General features: G+C 45.2%; 1 protein-coding gene across 2 annotated transcripts in view; it reads left to right on the top strand.

Annotated features, from left to right (window-relative positions):
• LOC106570047 (angiopoietin-1) overlaps positions 1–20,375 on the top strand; it is a 73,185-nt gene extending 52,810 nt beyond the window's left edge. For both annotated transcript variants that reach the window (XM_014141976.2, XM_014141975.2), the window contains exons 8-9: positions 13,979–14,109; positions 17,877–20,375. In XM_014141976.2, coding sequence (XP_013997451.1) covers positions 13,979–14,109; positions 17,877–18,040 — 295 coding nt within the window. In that variant the 3' untranslated portion in view covers positions 18,041–20,375. The remainder of the gene's footprint in view (positions 1–13,978; positions 14,110–17,876) is intronic.
• Positions 20,376–20,663: the final 288 nt, after the last annotated feature.

Raw genomic sequence — 20,663 nt, 5'->3', positions numbered from 1 at the left:
GCACAATCTACACCGAAGCAGACAGACACATTTGTTAAGACACATAAACAAAAATAGTACGGTCATGCACACTCACACACACATACAAACACATACCGGCCCACAAACCCACACGCAGCCGTTGGAATCCGTAGATGGTAATTTAAATATGTAATCCACCGATGCACGAGTGTTGCCCATTTATCATAAACAATGTGAAGCTTTGCCAGGAAATGTTTGCTTTACTGCCAGCTCCTTCGTTGTGTCTAAATGTCAAGGCAGACAAATTGGTCTTGGTTAGAAAGAAGTGAAATTATTGCCCAGAGAAATATAAGATTCTAATCCTTAATCTAAATCATATACAGCAAGGGATAACTGTCACATGTCTTACTGTTCTCCCTATTTTAATGATTTCCAAAGCACAGAGGCTGAGTAAGACTCTGCAAAACTGTTTTATTCAGTGTCCAGCCAGCATAATAAATAGAATATAATAAAGATATTAAATCAATATATCGTAATGTAGATCTTGGTTATTCAAAGCATATTTGTGAGTAGGTAATTGGAGAAGTAAGTCATTTAGCCTGGTTCTCTTCTCAGGGTGTGACATAGTCATTTCCAGATGACACAGTAGCAGTGCATTATGGGATTGATGCAGACGTCTTGGAGAGTCTATGCAACTCTTCCCTTTACATTGTGTTGAAGCTTTGCTTAATAATGATGTTTGTGCTGGCAATAGCTTGCATCCATATAAACATGAAATCATCTGAGGAAACAGTATCAGTATCTCATCCATATTACAGCAAGGGAATACGGTGTTTGTGAAAATATTATAATTTGTTCTGTCTTTTAAATATGAAGCAGTGTGTGCAGCTACTTTTCATCTTCGCTATTGCTTTCCTCCCTCATATTTTCCCATTATGTAATGTCTTATTTCACCCCAAAAGGACAATGCCTACCATGCCCATATTACAATATACTGTAAACTGGCGTCAACAATACTGCTTAACGTCACTGTACAAATACTGTTGACATTGTTGAAAGAGTATTTACGGGCTGACCTTGTAGCTCAGAACTACACAGCTCCCACTGAACCATGACCACACAGGCTTGAGAAATTTGCTTTTTGGTTTTCGCTCTATTGTGAATCAGGTTACCATAATTGCTGAATGTTATGTCTCTCCGTAAACCATACAAAGGAGCAATCTATATAATGGACTGAAATTGTTAGCTTGGTGAAATAGCGGGTTGCAATTGAAATAGTGTGTTGTACAGTAATTTAGTCATGACCCGCAAATAGCATTGTAATTAACTCCATTGTATCAACACATTAGTTTGATAACACTCATGTATCAACATTTACAGAATGGGCCTCAAAATTAGGTCTTAGACCCTGTGAGGTGTCTTATTAGAGAAAGATGGAGGGAGGAAAGAGCAGGAAAGGAAATAAAGACTGATAGAGAGAGAGAGAGAGAGAGATAAAGGGGCTATGGGAAAACAGAAAGATGGGAAGAAAGAAATTCTTACTGTAGAGGGGCAGGGAGGGGAAATAGATGTTAGATGTCCATAAAACAGCCAAAATTTATGGGACCATCATTCAAATGACAGAATACATGAATTTAGTTACTCATCTGTTTACACGTTATCGATGTTGATGTCTATAATTCCTAAGAATGTAACAATCAGCTCAATGGATTTGGGTTCAAATTGTAATTTACCTAAGAGGATCAATACTGTCCAACAACAGCATTACTTACTGTTGTTGGACTCATCAACCATTCACACTGCCAATCTGTGGACAGATCTTATTTCTAATCATTTGTGTCTAATCTTGTTTTACTAAGTTTTGTATAATCATATTCTAAGAAAATGATGGTTGTAAATTGTTTAGAAGGTGTGCTGTGAACCAAAACATCAATGTTGTTGCAAAGTGACTAACAAATGGATGGGGCCTCACATGAAAGTTTTTCGTTTCCAGGATATGTTTTGTGTGTGTGTGTGTGTGTGTGTGTGTGTGTGTGTGTGTGTGTGTGTGTGTGGACTGGGAGGTCAGGGAGAGTGTTTCCGGGGGTCGGCCGGGCATGAGATAGCTCCACATACATGTTATTCCTCATGGGACGGGGTCAAGTAGACAGCCATCAGTCAGGGGTCAGAGTTGATAACATGACACACGCTACAGAAGGGCTCTGACCCATGTCTAACATCCTTTTCAACATAAGTCTGAGTAGTGGCCCTGTACCACAGTTGCCCAAGGGAGACTTTTGACATATTAACAATGCATATTGAAGTACTGAATTATGGAACTGTTTAGGCTACTCGTTAATCCTTTATAAGCTATTTGGAGTTTCAATAAATATAAAATACTAACTACAATAGGAGTTATTTAGGATGATACATTTTTCTACATTATAAACAGAATATTTATTGCTTTTTAAAATATTTTTTCCCCCTTTTCATGATATCCAATTGCGATCTTGTCTCATCACTGCAACTCCCCAACGGGCTCGGGAGAGGTGAAGGTCGAGTCATGTCTCCTCCAAAACATGATCTTAACACCCACTTGCTTAACCAGGAAGCCAGCTTCACCAATGTGTCAGAGGAAACACTGTTCAGCTGACGACCGAAGTCAGCTTGCAGGCGCCTGGCCAGCCACAAGGAGTCGCTAGAGTGCGATGATCCAAGTAAAGCCCTCCCCGGCCAAACCCTTCCCGAACCTGGACGATGCTGGGCCAATTGACTGGGATCGAACCCCAGGCTGTAGTGATGCCGCAACACTGCGATGCAATGCCTTAGACAGCTGCGCCACTCGGGAGGCCTATAAACAGAATCTTTGCAAGGATTCACATGTTATTTTGTGCTTGTATGCATGTCCCATACAGTATTTGGGTCAGGGAATGTGTGTCTGAGTATATTTTACTGCATTTATGCTTTAATGTTGCATGTGAGGATTTAATGCAGCACCCTAGGCATTGAATAAAACCATCAACTCTGGAACATTTTAAAATAAAACTATGTTAAAAAGCTGTATGGGAGTTGCTAAACGTATGCACAAGTGAGGTTTACAGCTAAACACTCTTCTTCTTCGCATGTACGCCAAAATCCTCTCCATTGGAGAAAAGCACTATATGTTTACTCTTCAACTGACTGTTACATCTTTATTCAATATCCTTCCTCTCCAACCAGCCAAGTTCCCTAAATCCCGGGATTTCTCCATATGATAATGGTAAGATCCCGGGTGGAATCAGACAATCCCCTCAGATGTATTTGATGTAGGGATTTGGAGGAGGACTTGGCAAAGGGGGGATTCTCTAGCTCGGCTGTGACCCCTCTGTCCTAGCCTCGCACTGAGATGGGATCCCTGATACCCTTAACTCCTAGAGCTCAGTTTACTCATCCAACACTCATCCGCACTGCAGTCTGCCTGACATCCAGAGTACAGTGGGGAGGCAGTAACACTGAATACTGTCTGTCTGTAAATCAAATGCTAAGGTAGCTGTGTTCAACATTATGTTGTAAATATACAACTCAAAGATGATTTAGGTGAGAAGCTGTAGTACTATTCTGATATTTTATTCCCCTTCCGTTGGGTTGCGGTTTAAGGTTCTACTTGAACGGCATTAACAGGGCATGCATACAATATTATCTACCTCAGTGATTACAGTCGGTGTCAACTTGGCAAGTAAAAAATGGTGAGTGTGTGTGCACATACGTGTGTGTCCGTATGTCTGTCTGTCTCCATGGTGTTATTTGACACCTAGCGGCAAGCGAGCGAATGGGCTACAGCCAGACACCTCTGGGTAGAAAGTGATCCATTGAGCATGGTGATTAACCTCTGCTATGAGCCAATCAGGCTGCGGTTTAGCAGGCTAATGACTGCCAGGTGTGCAACAACCCGCACTGCCTGGAACTCAGCAGGTTTGGTCGTCTCCAACCTCCTTCTCAGACAGATAAAAGGAAGGAAGCCAGCAGGCTAGGTTGAACTGTGTCAGTCAAGAGATGAAAGACGTAAATTTGAAAGACTGCCACAATTAGTGTTATGTTACACACATAAAAGGAGAGAGAAAAATACACTTAAACCAGTATGTAGTGTAGGATAACGGGCTTTAGAGTCATCAAAATGTATCAGTTGTAGTCAGCCAGAACATGTTCTTTTTTCCCTCCAAATATTTAAGATATTTTCCCAAGTTGACACCATCTTTTGTACAGGCATACATAGTCTATATAACAAAAGTACACGTGGTCTCCCGAGTGGTGCAGCTGTCTAATGCACTGCATTGCAGTGCTAGAGGCATCACTACAGACCCGGGTTCGATCCCAGGCTGTGTTGCAGCCGGGCGCGACCGGAAGACCCATGAGGTGGTGCACAATTGACTCAATGATGTCAGGTTAGGGGAGGGTTTGGCCTGCCAGAATGTCCTTGTCCCATCGCGTTCTAGCGACTCCTTGTGGCAGGCCGGGCGCATGCACGCTGACTTCGGTCGCCAGTTGTACAGTGTTTCCTCTGACACATTGGTGCAGCTGGCTTCTGGGTTAAGCTAGCAGTGTGTCAAGGAGCAGTGCGGTTTGGCAGGGTCGTGTTTCGGTGGACGGATGCATCTCCCGAGAGGGAGTTGCAGCAAGATGGTAAGTACTAATTGGGGTAAAAAGTACAAAAAATATATTAAAAAGTACATGTGTATGCTACATGTTATGATGTGCTTCAAACATCTCTGGAAGAATCCCTTCAGAATGTCAGTACATACTGTATAATAAAATATGACACTGATACTGTATGCTCTCATTGGCTGGCCTTCACTACATATCCATCGCCAAACCCACTGGTTCCAGGTCATTTATAAGTCTTTCCTAGGTAAAGCCCTGCCTTATCTCAGCTCACTGGTCACCATAGCAACACCCACCCGTAGCACGCGCTCCAGCAGGTATATTGTACTGGTCATCCCCAAAGGCAACACTTCGTTTGGCCGTAATCAAACTATGATAATTCCTACGGAAAGAAGAATGTTCAATAGGAAACCGATTTTAGCAGGTGCGTCTTGTGTTCATGGCAAATTTCCAAGACTGTGTCCCTGTACTAAAACCGATGAAAAAAAGGTGTAAAAAAAAAAAAAGGTGAAACCAAGTCTGGGGTGAACAAAGGGCTAAATCAGTTCTTAGTTCTACATTTTTTTAATGGAGCATGCTTATTTAAGATGTTAAGGAAAGCACCTTTAAAGAGCAGCCAGGCATCCTCTACTGACAGGATGAGGTCAATATCCTTCCAGGATACCCGGGCCAGGTCGAATTGAAAGGCCTGCTCGCTGAAGTGTTTTAGGGAGCGTTTGATAGTGATGAGGGGTGGCATTGCCTGCACCCATTACGGATGCAGGCAATGAGGCAGTGATCGCTGAGATCCTGGTTGAAGACAGCAGAGGTGTATTTAGAGGGCAAGTTTGTCAGGATGATATCTAAGAGGGTGCCCATGGTTACGGATTTAGGGTTGTACCTGGTAGGTTCCTTGATAATTTGTGTCACGTCCTGACCATAGAGAGCTCATATTTTCCTATGGTAGAAAAGTAGGTCAGGGCGTGACTGGGGTGTTTTGTCTAGTTTATTTATTTCTATGTTTGGTTCTAGTTTCTTTTTTCTATGTTGGGTTTTTTGTCTAGTTCACATTTTCTATGTTGTGTTCTAGGTTCGTTTTTCTATGTTGGGGTTTTTGTCTAGTTTACATTTTCTATGTTGTGTTCTAGGTTCTTTTTGATTCCTATGATTCCCAATTAGAGGCAGCTGGTCATCGTTGTCTCTAATTGGGGATCATATTTAAGTTATTGTTTTTTCCACTAGTGTTTGTGGGAGATATTTTGAGTTTATGCATGTAGCACCTCTTCGTCACGGTTTGTTGTTTTTGTTTATAGTTTATTGTCTGTCTTGCATAGTTTCACATAGAAATGAAGATGTGGAACGATGCGCACGCTGCACCTTGGTCTCTTTCATATGCAACCGTGACAGAATCTCCCACCACCAAAGGACCAAGCAGCGTGCCCAGGAGGAGCAGGGATCCTGGGCCCGGGAGAGAAGAGAGTGGAGGACATCCTGGACCTGGGAGGAGGTAATGGCAGGGGACAAGACCCTGCCATGGAAGCAGGCGGAGACAGCGAGAGAGGAACGGAGACGATACGAGGAACTAGCACGGCAACGACTGAAGCCCGAGAGGCAGCTCAAAAAAAATAAAATGGGGGGGGGGGGGGCACACGGGGAGATTGGCGGAGTCAGGGTTGAGACCTGAGCCAACTCCCCGTGCTTACCGTGGGGAGCATGTGACCAGTCAGGCACCGTGTTATGCGGTGATGCGCACTGTATCTCCAGTGCGCATTCATAGCCCGGTGCGCACTGTGCCTGCGCCCCGCATTTGCCGGGCTAAAGTGAGCATTCAGCCAGGACGGGTTGTGCCGGCTCAGCGCTCCTGGTCTCCGGTGCGTCTCCTCAGTCCAGGATATCCTGCACCAGGTCTCCAGTGCACCTCCACAGCCCAGTACGTCCTGTGCCTGCTCCCGCACTCTCTCTGAAGTGCGTGTCCTCAGTCAGATACGTCCTGTGCCTGCTCCCCGCACTCTCCCTGAAGTGCGTATTCCCAGTCAGGTATGTCCTGTGCCTCCTCCACGCACTCTCCCTGAGGTGCATGTCACTAGTCCGGTGCTACCTGTACCGGTCCCACGCATCAGGCCTCCAGTGCTCCTCCCCAGTCTAGTACGTCCTGTGCCTACTCCTCGCACTCGCCCTGAGGTGCGTGTCACTAGTCCGGTGCCACCTGTACCGGTCCCACGCATCAGGCCTCCAGTGCGCCTCCCCAGTCTAGTATGTTCTGTGCCTGCTTCTCGCACTCGCCCTGAAGTGCATGTCACCAGTCTGGTGCCACCTGTCCCGGCTCCACGCACTAGGCTTCCAGTGCGCCTGCCCAGTCCGGCGACAGTCCCCAGTCCAGAGCTTTCGGCGACAGTCCCCAGTCCAGAGCTTCCGGCGACAGTCCCCAGTCCTGAGCTTCCGGCGACAGTTCACAGTCCGGAGCTTCCGGCGACGTTTCACAGCCCGGAACCTCCTGAGACGGCCCACAGCCCGGAGTCTCCTGAGACGGCCCACAGCCCGGAGCCTCCTGAGACGGCCCACAGCCCGGAGCCTCCTGAGACGGCCCACAGCCCGGAGCCTCCTGAGACGGCCCACAGCCCGGAGCCTCCTGAGACGGCCCACAGCCCGGAGCCTCCTGAGACGGCCCACAGCCCGGAGCCTCCTGAGACGGCCCACAGCCCGGAGCCTCCTGAGACGGCCCACAGCCCGGAGCCTCCTGAGACGGCCCACAGCCCGGAGCCTCCTGAGACGGCCCACAGCCCGGAGCATCCTGAGACGGCCCAGAGCCTCCTGAGACGGCCCACAGCCCGGAGCATCCTGAGACGGCCCGGAACCTCCTGAGAAGGCCCACAGCCCGGAACCTCCTGAGAAGGCCCACAGCCCGGAACCTCCTGAGAAGGCCCACAGCCCGGAACCTCCAGCGACGGTTCCCAGTCCAGAGCCTCCAGCGACGGTCCGCAGTCCGGAGCCTCCAGCGAGGGTCCGCAGTCCGGAGCATCCAGCGAGGGTCCGCAGTCCGGAGCATCCAGCGAGGGTCCGCAGTCCGGAGCCTCCAGCGAGGGTCCGCAGTCCGGAGCCTCCAGCGACGGTCCGCAGTCCGGAGCCTCCAGCGACGGTCCGCAGTCCGGAGCCTCCAGCGACGGTCCGCAGTCCGGAGCCTCCAGCGACGGTCCGCAGTCCGGAGCCTCCAGCGACGGTCCGCAGTCCGGAGCCTCCAGCGACGGTCCGCAGTCCGGAGCCTCCACCGATGCTGGTGTGTTCGCAGGATGAGGGGGTTCTTTGTCCCGCACCAGAACCGCCTCCAATGCGGGAGGATCCGCAGGATGAGAAGGTTCTTCGTCCTGCACCAAAGCCGCCACCAACACTAGACACCCCCCCAACCCTCCCTTTTGATTTCATGTTTTGCGGCCAGAGTCCGCACCTTTGGGGGGGGTACTGTCACGTCCTGACCATAGAGAGCTCGTATTTTTCTATGGTAGAGTAGGTCAGGCCGTGACTGTGGGGTTTTGTCTAGTTTATTTATTTCTATGTTTGGTTCTAGTTTCTTTTTGCTATGTTGGGGTTTTTGTCTAGTTCACATTTTCTATGTTGTGTTCTAGATTATTTTTTCTGGGTTGGGGTTTTTGTATGATTCCCAATTAGAGGCAGTTGGTCATCGTGGTCTCTAATTGGGGATAATATTTCAGTTGTTGTTTTTCCCACTAGTATTATTTTGAGTTTATGCATGTAGCACCTCTTCGTCACGGTTTGTTGTTTTTGTTTATAGTTTATTGTCTGTCTTGCATAGTTTCAAATAGAAATGAAGATGTGGAATGATATGCACGCTGCGCCTTGGTCTCTTTCATACGACAACCGTTACAATTTGTGTGAGATTGAGGGCTTCTCGCTTAGATTGTAGGACGGCCGGGGTGTTAAGCATATCCCAGTTTAGGTCACCTGACAGTACGAACTCTGAAGATAGATGGGTGGCAATCAATTCACATATGGTGTCCAGGGCACAGCTGGGGGCTGAGGTGGGTCTATAACAAGCGGCAACGGTGAGAGACTTGTTTCTGGAAAGGTGGATTTTTAAAAGTGGAAGCTTGAATTGTTTGGGCACAGACCTGGATAGTATGACAGAACTCTGCAGGCTATCTATGCAGTAGATTGCAACTCCGCCCCCTTTGGCAGTTCTATCTTGTCAGAAAATGTTGTAGTTGGGGATGGACATTTCAGGATTTTTGGTGTCCTTCCTAAGCCAGGATTCAGACATGGCTAGGACATCAGGGTTTGCTGAGTGTGCTAAAGTAGTGAATAAAACAAACTTAGGGACAAGGCTTCTGATGTTAACATGCATGAAACTAAGGCTTTTACGGTTACAGAAGTCAACAAATGAGAGCGCCTGGGGAATGAGAGTGGTGCTGAGGGCTGCAGGGCCTGGGTTAACCTCTACATCACCAGAGGAACAGAGGAGGAGTAGGATAAGGGTACGGCTAAAGGCTATAAGAACTGGTCGTCTACTGCGTTCGGAACAGAGAGTAAAAGTGATCACCGAGTGATCATAGGGTCCAATGAGTTGCAAAAGGTGAGTCAGGGAGCCGATTCAGTAGTCTCTACTACGTTAGGCGAGCTGGAGACACGGCGATTCAGACAGCTAGCGGGCCGGGGATGGCAGATGGGCCTTCGGCGACATCGTAACGGAAGAGCCTGTTGAAACCCCCTCGGACGATTACGTCGGCAGACCAGTCGTGATGGATCAGCGGGGCTCCGTGTCGGCAGTAAAGGGCCCAGGCCAATTGGCGAAAGAGGTATTCTAGCCCAAGAATTAGCTGGTGGACCTCTTTGGCTAGCCGGGAGATGGGCCTAGCTCGAGGCTAGCTCAAGGATAACTGGTGCTTGTTTTGGGACAGAGACGTTAGCCAGGAGAAGGCACTCGGATTGCAGCTAGCTAGCTGCGATGATCCGGTGTAAAGATTCAGAGCTTGCGGTAGGAATCCGGATATGTGGTAGAGAAAATGAAGTCCGATATGCTCTGGGTTGATATTGCGCTATGCAGACTGGCAGGTATTGACTGAGCTGAGGCTGGCTGGTGTCCGCGTTAACAGTGAAGACCGCTAGCAGTGGCTAACTGACTACTAGCTAGTTAGCTGGCTAGCTTCTGATGGGGGTTCCGGTTCAAAAGTATAAAAATAGCAGATCCTTACGACATTGGGTGAGGCGGGTTGCAGGAAAGTATATTCAGTCCGTAGATGCAAAGTGAGAATTAAAATATATACTAAATATATCAGGAAAGAAAACGAGGAAAACGATATTTACACAGGACAAGACAAAACACACATCCGACTGCTACGCCATCTTGGAACAAATCTGTGAAGTCTTGGAAATGGGCTGTGGCCCTTGCCTATCCACAGGTTGTTTATCCGCAGTCTGACATGTCTCGCCCGTGTGGAGGGGAAAGACATATTTATGTTTTTTATTTTGCAGTGTTTGGGGAGGAATGCCGCCTCCACTGAGCACCCCTGATGTATGGACCTCTATGACACGCGTGATTTATAGCACTTTGGGGCTGTGTTTTTTCCCCCAGCTAGAGTGGAAGTCTCTGTTAAATGTAACTGTAGCTGAGCATTGGTGGTTTGATAGAGCCTTACAGATACAGGAACTCAATTACTGCTAGCTTCATTGCAGGCAGAAGGGTGAATTCAATCCAAACTGCTCTGTGAAATATGCTGCATAAATGCAGGTTTTAGGTAAGCCTAATGCAAGTGGTTGAAACAGAAGAGAAGTGAGATAGATTGCAGCAATTCTATCTTGATGCAATTCAGCCTAGAATGAGAAAACTCTACATACTTTGTAGGACCAATATGGCCTAGCTGTAAAGTGTTGTTCTGTGCTTCTAAACATGGTGTTGTAGTTTTGACTTTACACTAATGATAGAGTGTTGCCCTAATGCATTTCATCATGCATCTTGGAGTGGGCTTTAAAAGCATTGTTAAAGACTGCAGGCAGGTTGGTTCAGTGGACTAGTCGATGCATACCGTGTCATTTGGCGCAGTAGAATACTCTATATGGTTCAGCAAGGATGTGTTGACTATATTTTGGGAAAGCTTGGTTATTGTTGTCCCTTCAAGTTTCAAATGATCACTTAGTTTCATAAAACAACAATCCTCAACTGACCCCAATTCTGGTCACAAGGTAAAAATCTGTCATTCTGCCCCTGAGCACGGCAGTTAACCCACTGTTCACCGGGCGCCGAAGACGTGGATGTTGATTAAGACAGCCCCCCACGCCTCTCTGATTCAGAGGGGTTGGGTTAAATGCGGGACACATTTCAGTTGAATACATTCAGTTGGACAACTAACTAGGTATCCCCCTTTCCCCTTTGCAATACTCCAGAGTCCTTTCCTTATTGCGATTGAAATCAAATCTGCAGAGGTAATAATGATGTGTAGTATTAATACTATTACCATTTGTATTCATTTTGAATATATCCTAATACCCAACATCCGGCGATGAAAGAGCACTAACAAACCAGCATCCCCTTTAGACATTAGCAGAATGAGATGGCAGGACACCAACACTTCCTCCCTCGGGGTGTCATTGAGAAATCCCAAATCAATCTCCCACAATCCAACATTGTGTTTATTAATGAGCCTTGGCCAATCGAATTTGCTCAAGAGCCAATCAGATCGGCTCGGTTGGCCCTCAGAGGCTTTAAGGTCCCGCATCGGTTGCGCAGATGTTTGACACTAGAGATGAAATACAGCCTGTGACATGACACGCTAAACGTTTCTGCCGAGAAACAGAGACGGCAGAACAACTGTACTCACACAGGAAAACCGTCTCTTCCTCTTGAGCGACTCTGTTACTGCTGCCTCGGATCGCCCTACTTATCAGTTGAGCACATAATAGACACAACATGACAGGACGCAGATGTCAATTGAGTTGGATTCGCTGGTAAACTGTCTGGTAAATACACAACACACCCAATCAATACAGATCAAAACGATTCAAAGGTCAGACGAGTGTCATGCGGAGAATCCCTCTTCATGGCGTGTCTTGGCGATGTTTCTGTGTGCGGTCATAAGGCTGTGCAAATGTCTTCTAAATACACAACTGTGTCTGTTCTTTATCAGAGCAGTAGCAGGCTACATCCTGGATTGTGTGGGTCAGGAATTAGCAGAAGTTACACTGCCAGGAAATCGAGCGGTGTTTTGTGATATGAGTAGAATAGGCCCTACGGTAGAGTATCTGCGAGGACTTCTGTAGTCTTGAAGGGTTAGAGTCGTGCTTCAGCACGTGTCACAGATGAAGACTCACTACTCCCACCACACACACACACACACACAAACACACACACACACACTCAACTCCGACCCCCCATAAATGCACACTATTTCATCACCTCACTACCATGTCTAATTCATCCAACCTTCCTTTGATTCAGATATAACCACTAATTAGAGCCATGACTCTCCACTACATAGTACAGTGTTGGTTTGGTGGCTTAGTTGAATTCCCAACAATGACATAGTCACTTCTTTCACCTCTCTCTGTACAAATCATCCATCTACACAGCTGTCTAAAGACTGGCTCCAAGAATACACACCACTGACCGTTGTCTCCACTTCATGTAACCTGAAACCACATAGCTACAAGCAGAAGTGTCAGTCAACCACATTTTGAGGGGCAACGGAATTGATCTTTGCATTAATTCGTTGCACATAGATTTTGTAAGATATATTTTACCGCCCTTCGGTTTCATTGGGCATGATGTCTCTGGCTACACACTTTTCTTATCCACAACATTGCCACCAGTTCGAGGTGCATATTGCAGGTAAAGAAAAACAGCCTATCCAACCTTTCTTATAGGAAAAAACACAACTTGACTAAGACTTGTTACCCTCCTACTCCCTTGTCCATTCCGATTGACGGCAATGGATCTCAGGAAATTATTTTGTTCAACAGAACATGTTTCAGAGTGCAGAGCAGACGCATTGGCAAGGTCCTCTAACAGTGTTTCTTGGCTCTGAGAGTCCATCTTTGGGGAGAGAAAGCTCTTAGGCATGTGATAACGTGGGTTAGAGAAGGGCAGGCCAAAGAATGAGCTCCTAATGATGCAGGTCACAGCAGGATAGAAAAGACCCACAATACAGCATTTCTGCTCTCATACCAAGAGTGATTTTACAATTCGCAACGACAAACCCTCAAGTGTGTTTAGACACATATAGTCCCTATTCGTTTCCAGTTGAGGAGAATTGTTAGGGGCTGAGTGGCGAGAAAGATCGAGTCGGATCTGAGAAAGGTAGTCACGGAGTGGGTGGATCGATGAGGAAAACTCTGAGGTGTATGGATTGGAGTCATTGACTCTATTGGATAATTGAATCAATAGTCAGCAAGCTTCCAACGTTAGTCGATGTCAAGTATCCTAATGACATCGTACCACAAATCTCAATTTGAGATGCAAGAGTACGCTTGTTAATCACCTCCTCAATCGACACTGCCTTGTGGCCTTGCAATGCCAGTCACTCAACCTAAAAATAGAACACCACAAAATGCATTGTTCTGGGGACATGGCAGATGTCCGTGGATCAGCATGAGACAGCAGCCCAACCCCAGCCACGGTGCCCCCATACTGCGGCTCCCTCATGCTGGTCCCCCCTCCCCATCCTGTATGTTGCCCACTGGTTCACTGCGTCTCTCACCAGTACAGCTGGAGCCCTGGTTGATTTACAGGTTCCACATGTGCAGGTTAGACTGAGCCGCCCTGCAGACAGCAGGCCTGCCATACTGTAACATGCAGTCTCTTAGGGTTAATATGCTTTCTCTCCACAAAAATAACCTGCTATACGGTAATAGTAATCGGCCTGTCATAGTAAGCGCAGGAGGCCTCTGTGATCATTCTGACAGAGAATACTGTATCATACTGTACTGTATGAACACAGGAGGGAAGGGAGTGGGCATAGTGCATACACACAAGGAGGGACATTATGCATCTGAGACATACAGGACTAGGACCAGTAGGAGGAGAGTAACAGTATGTAGCCTACTTGATGGTACCTCAGTGGGCTGTACCTGGGTCAGCTCTTAATGACTTGGTCTTTGGTCTCTCTGCTCCTGTTATACTATAAATGGCTGCTCTGAGCCCTGCAGGTGAAAAACGTACGTTCCAGACAACTCTGTCGACCCTTCTCCCTATTTTCTCTCTCTCTCTAATGCGTTTGTTGACTCAGGTGAAGAGACTGTTTGCAGAGCACATGCACACAGTAAATCACTGCTGAAAATATAACTCTCTCAGGAGGTCTCTTACAGTGTGTTATGTCTTCTCTCCCTCTAAACCCCCTCTTCTATTCCGTCCGCCTCTTCCTGTATTCTTTCCCACTCTCCCTCCAATCCCCGTATTCTGTCCTCCTCCTCCTCTCAGACTTTTCCTGAAGAGTCACAGTGGGACAGCGGGCAGGCAGAGCAGTATGGTGATCCACGGGGCAGACTTCAGCACCAAGGACATGGACAATGACAACTGCATGTGCAAGTGTGCCCTCATGCTCACAGGGGGTAAGTACCAGTGTCCCCATAATGCACCACACTGCAGTGTTGAAAATATAGTTTACCAAGCTACCAGTTACGTCACAATGGAAGAAGATAAGCTACACTAAAGCTACCCTTAAAGTTACTTTGAAAAAGTAGTTTACTACATCCAAACTACCTATGGATAAATAATCATATGTAAATCTGAAATGTCATAGATACAAATTGAAAGAACAGGTCACTCTGGGGTCATATGTTAAAATAATGTGTAATTTAGCCTATTAAACACAAAAAACGATGTTTCAAATAAGAATTAGGCAGGTCTGATGCCGAAAAAGAAAGACAATTCTTGCCTACTTCACCCATAATGCACTATTTAGCAGTAGAGGCTGCTGAGAGGAGGACGGTTCATTATAATGGCTGGAATGGTGCGAATGGAATGGCATCAAACACCATGTGGCATCAAACACCATTCCACCGATTCCGCTCCAGCCATTACCAGGAGCCCGTTCTCCCCGATTAAGGTGCCACCAACCTCCTGTGCTATTTAGTGATCTGGCAGGGGAGACCCCATAATGCACCACAATGAGAGATGGCACAAGAAGAGTCCCCACAAACCACCACGTCATGGCAGAAAGGAAGATTCATCTTACACTGAACAATAACATAAATGCAACATGCAACAATTTCAACGATTCTACTGAGTTACAGATCATATATGGAGATCAGTCAATTGAAATGAATTCATTAGGCCCTAATCTATGGATTTCACATGACTGGGCAGTGAGTGAGTGGGTGAGTTTTTCCCCACAAAAGGGCTTTATTGCAGACAGAAAGACTCAGTTTCATCAGCTGTCCAGGTGGCTGGTCTTTGACGATCCCGCATGTGAAGAAGCCAGATGTAGAGGTCCTGGCCTTGGGTGGTTACCCGTGATCTGCGGTTGTGAGGCCGGTTGGGCGTACTGCCAAATTCTCTAATATGACGTTGGAAGCGGCTTATAGTAGAGAAATTAACATTAAATTCTCTGGCAACAGCTCTGGTGGACATTCCTGCAATCAGCATGCCAATTGCATGCTCCCTCAAAACTTGAGACATCTGTGGCATTGTGTTGTGTGACAAAACTGCGCATTTTAGAGTGGCCTTTTATTGTCCCCAGCACAGGGTGCACCTGTGTAAAGATCATGCTGTTTAATCAGCTTCTTGATATGCCACACCTGTCCGGTGGATGGATTATCTTGGAAAAGGAGACATACTCACTAACAGGGATGTAAACACATTTTCTGAATCTTCTATTTCAGCTCATGAAACATGGGACCAACACTTTACATGTTGAGTTTATATTTTTGTTCGTATAGTAATGCATCCTGGTCAACTGTCTAGAGAACTTGGTTCTACTACAAGACCAGCATGACTCCGCCTAGCTCAAACCCTGACACTTGGTTGGGTTATTTTGGCACAGACCTGTGCATGTGGCATTGTACCACAGTACAGAGTAATGAGGCGTGTGTGTGGAGCTTACTGCATCCTCTAACTTCTGCAGCCACCACTCCACACAACAGCACATCAGGGGTTTCAAATGAGCACCACAAATGTCCATGAGCCGGGCACCAAGTGTCAGGGAGATTTCAAAATTTCAGTGGAGAGTGGGGACCCTACTCATTGTATGACAGTTCCCCAGTGGAGGACTGGGTTTGTAGACCGCTTATGGTCGATGGCAGGAGAAGCAAGACAACATTGGTGATCGGGCAATTCTATCCACCCCGATCTAAGGACCGCATATTTTCCTCATTCAACCAGCCAGTCTCACAATCCAGCAGTGTGCTTAGCAGAGAAATGACTTTTTAACCATATTCACTCTAATAATATTGACATAGTATCAGTGCAGTAGTAAGTGGTGGGGGAAATAGACACATTGAGAAAAACATTAGTAACCAAAGAGGAGGAAAAGATTAAGAAAGTAAGGTCAGACTTAACAGGGTCTGTTGAAGTATGGTAATTACTTACATCAGAGGAGGTTGGTGGGAGGAGCTATAGGAAGACGGGCTCATTGTAATGGCTGGAATGGAATAAATCAAATAGTATCAAACGCATACACCAAATGGAAACCACATGTTTGACTCCGTTCCATGTACTCCATTTCAGCCACTAAAATTAGCCCGTCCTACTATAACTCCTCCCACCAGCCTCCACTGACCTACATACAGTGTATTCGGAAAGTATTCAGACCCCTTGATACAGCCTTATTCTAAAATTGATTTACTCATCAATCTATACACAATACCCCATAATGACAAAGCAAAAAAAGGCTTTTATACATTTTTGCAAATGTATAAAAAAAACGTAAATATCACATTTACATAAGTATTCACCTCCCTGACCAAGGCCCTTGTCCCCCGATTGCTCAATTTGGCCAGGCGGCCAGCTCTAGCAAAGAGTCTTGGTGGTTCCAAAATCCTGTCTCGGAGCTCTAAGGACAATTCCTTCGACCTCATGGCTTGGGTTTTGCTCTGACATGCACTGTCAACTATGTGATCTTATATAGACAGGTTTGAGCCTTTCCAAATCATGTCCAATCAATTGAATTTACCACAGATGAACTCCAATCAAGTTTTAGAAACATCTCAAGGATGATCAATAGAAACAGGATGCACCTGAGCTCAATTATGAGTCTCATAGCAAAGGGTCTGAATACTTATGTAAATAAGATATTTCAGTTTTTAATTTGAAATATATTTGCAAAGATTTAGAAAAACCTGTTTTCCATTTGTCGTTATGGGGTATTGTGTGTAGATTGATGAGGATTTTTTTGTGTTTAATCAATTTTAGAATAAGGCTGTAATGTAACAAAATGTGGAAAGAGTCAAGGGGTCTGAATACTTGCCGAATGCACTGTACATGCATACAGTACAGTCATACTGAACAGACCTAACCCAGACCTACTGAATGTTCACTAGTGTACTGGGGTGACAATGACAAAAGACTATCCGGTTCTGGAAACAGACCACCAACTGTTTCTAGCAGGGGCAGCTGTTTTTACAAGATAGTTAAAGCTTGGCCCTGGAAACACAAGTCACAGGGAACCAATGGGAAACCTTTATCAACGTGACACCCATGCTAAAGACAAGGACAGCGGTACTAACTGTGGGACTCACTGGTAGGTCTTCTGTGAAATGTCACAGCCCAAACTGGCACTGACATTTAGGCCTGAGGGAAGGCTATGCCCCAACCTCCGATTGACACGTCACACCAGCCACACTATGCCTCCCTGAAATGGAAAGATTTGTGTTGCTCATTTTCATGTGCTATTTGGTGCTAGCAATATATTTTGCTGAAATTAGTAAGAGGATAAAAAGTACATGCAAAGGTTAAGCGAGAAGAAGAAAGGGGTGCAACAGCATCATATGTAGGAAATGCAATTCTTACAAATGCCATTCACAACAGAGCCTATTTGAGCCCATGCACCTTTACACTTTCTCTAAATACCATTGGGTGTAAACAGATCCCAAAAGTGGTTAACAACCGGTATCGGCATCCCCTGTGTACCTACACCACAGTGACCAGATACCTTTGTGATTATGTCTGAACCACTGCTATAGCTAGTGTTGGAGTTCACATTGGCACACTGTCAAGGTTCAACATTACAGAACCAGAACAGAGAAATTCAATGTGAAGTTTACGGTCCTTCTTTTAGCGTTTCATACACACTGTCTGTTTTTGTCATAGGGGTTTAAAAAAATCTCATTCTCTCCCTCTGCATCCCCCCCCCCGCCCGCCCCGTTCTTGCTCTGCCCAGGTTGGTGGTTCGACGCCTGTGGCCCGTCCAACCTCAACGGAATGTACTTCACCAAAGGGCAACACGTCGGGAAGCTAAATGGCATCAAGTGGCACTACTTTAAGGGTCCCAGCTACTCGCTACGAGCAACAACCATGATGATTCGACCACTGGACTTCTCATAGACATCAAGTACATCTGAAATGGCACCCTATTCCCTATATAGTGCAATACTTGGTTCAAATTAGTGCACTATATAGGGAATAGGGTGCCATTTCAGATGTAGTGTTAGACCTTCTGCCCACGCTCTCTGCTAGACCAATGGGACAACTATATTGGGAGGAATGCTTCCTGCTTTACCCTGTTACTATCGTCTCACCGTAACGATTTTGGAGTTTGTGCGGAGGTGAACTCTACACCACCTGGCTGTTGCTTGGTAACTATACTCCAGGAGTCAGCCTGGAAGTGTGGTTGGAGAGAAGAGGGCTTGTGGAACGAGAGGGGTCCCGTCTTATCACATAGCTGAACTGTGAGTGGTGAACTTGCTGCAGTTGGAGGACATACTGCTTTGCTCTTTTTTATATTTGAGGCATAAACTCAAGTAGAGTTCACCTCTCTGCTCTCACCCCAGGCCTGTGGACTACTGGACTTCTCTCCTTTTTGGGAACTAACTGCAACATCGCAGCTCTGTCTGTATAGGTAGACTACCCATAGACTACATGAGAGACTGCATAGACTCTTTCACACTACATGACTCCCTATGAACTCTGTGCATCTGGAATGTCCTCACAAACATACGGGAGATATACACATTTTTATAGAGGTGTTGCACAAAGACATTGGAACAATGAACAATTTTGTATTTCATGCTTTTTATTCCTATATAGCCTAATACATTTGGAATGACATGATGTTTTTTTTACATAAGTCTCTCTGGATCATTTCTGGAGAGGAAAAACCACAAGCTTACAGCTTACAAGGTCACTTTCCATATAAAATGTTGATCTTATATGTATTGCGGTCGCCAAAGGCAGTTCTGAGAAAAAGTATGGCTCAGTATACGGTTTTGCTGCCACTTATATAGTTGTTGTCCTGACAGAGTGCAATGATTATCCTCAAAGTTCAGGTTGCCATGTTATTATTGGATTTGGCCACGGATGGGGATTTATCTGCATTTGCTATTGGCTGACAAACAACCAATGGTTGCCAAGGCTCAATATTTGTTGATCGTCATTCCTCACTTAAGTACGAAAAAGAACATACTGTAATGAATGCAGGTTGCATGTAATAATAAGGCATTGCCATACAGCAACTGGTAGAACTGTGTATGAGAAGGACAACATTATTTGTTATACCAAACCAATTGAAGGTAGTGTATATTATCTCATACTTATCTTTATCTTATGTATATTTGTATGATAATGTTCAGTTTGCCATCTCTAGTATTATTATACATCTAGCCCCCTAAAACATATAGACATGGATGGTGTAATTCTTACTTTCCTGAAAGATTTGGAATCCTTTGGTCATCAGATTTGGATTTTACATTTGAAAACACTATAGTATTGGGCAATAACAAAGTGTAGATGATTTGGACCATTCCGACCACACATAAAACCCTACCTAGAAATTGTGTGTGCTTGGATCGGCGCCTTTAGAGTAAAATATAATCATCTACTCAACAAATGTGTTATCGGTTTAAATGTTATGCTGTCTACAATGACTCAATCCACAATTTCATAAATGTTCCCTTCAAATGGTACTCCTGAGTTTGCTTTGCTTTTGCAATCCTATGGTTTTAAAAAGGGGAAGAGGTTATGTTATGAGTAATCACCTTTTTATGACTTTGGAGGTGCTATAGGGCCTTGACAGAAATGTGGTCTGTCCATATTTTGAGCTCTAACCACTGACCAAAAGACAAGTCCCGTTTTATTGGAAACACCCCACAATGTCCCTCAAATGTTTATTTGCTTAGACAGACAACCGCACTGAACCCTAGATCCAGACAGGTCTTTCTCTTTCATCAATGCAGCTTAGAAACGGTTGTTTTAATAACGCTTAGCTGAGGCGTAAAATGGATGACTCGTTTAAGTGTAGTGTGTGTACTTGTATTGCATTACTACCAGCATGAAACAAGAAAGAATGTATGGTTTAATATACAGTATTACTAAGGGTAGGCTACATATACATGTTGAAGAAAGACACATAGTATCTGGAACTCATTACTATGAAATTACATGTTTTTTAACATACTCAAATTGTATAATTTAATGAGTGCATATGTAAAATTACTTTCCTGAGGAAAGCTACTCCTTTTCGTTTTTTGTTCCTCCAGAATCACTGTGGTGTTTGAAGTTGAGCATAAAATATAGAATTAATAATAATAACAGTTGAGAAACGTGCCTTAAATGACTCTGCTTTTACCTCATTAAACTGTAGATTTGCTATTTTATTTAAACTACATTTTTTTGTAACAAGTGGACAAAATAAAAAAAGCATGTGATGCACTAATGTTTTCAATCTGGTTATGCATTGGGTGTTTTTTTATGTACAATGTGTTGATTTTGAAACTGACCACTTTTGGAGTCACATTACAACGTATTCATTCACAAGTCTCTTTCACCGCAAGTTCCTTTGACACATACACTCTCAGTTCCCACTGGGCACACACTGGTTGAATCACTGTTGTTTCAAAGAAATTTTTCAAAGCATTGTGACATGGAATCAACGTGGAAAATACATTGGATTTGAAAAAAGTTATCAACCAGCACTGTTTTCATCTATTTTCAACCAGCATTGTAAAAATTG

The sequence above is a fragment of the Salmo salar genome, chromosome ssa14 (assembly GCF_905237065.1).
Source record: "Salmo salar chromosome ssa14, Ssal_v3.1, whole genome shotgun sequence".
Taxonomy (NCBI): Eukaryota; Metazoa; Chordata; class Actinopteri; order Salmoniformes; family Salmonidae; genus Salmo; species Salmo salar.
This window is presented reverse-complemented; position numbering and strand designations above follow the sequence as displayed.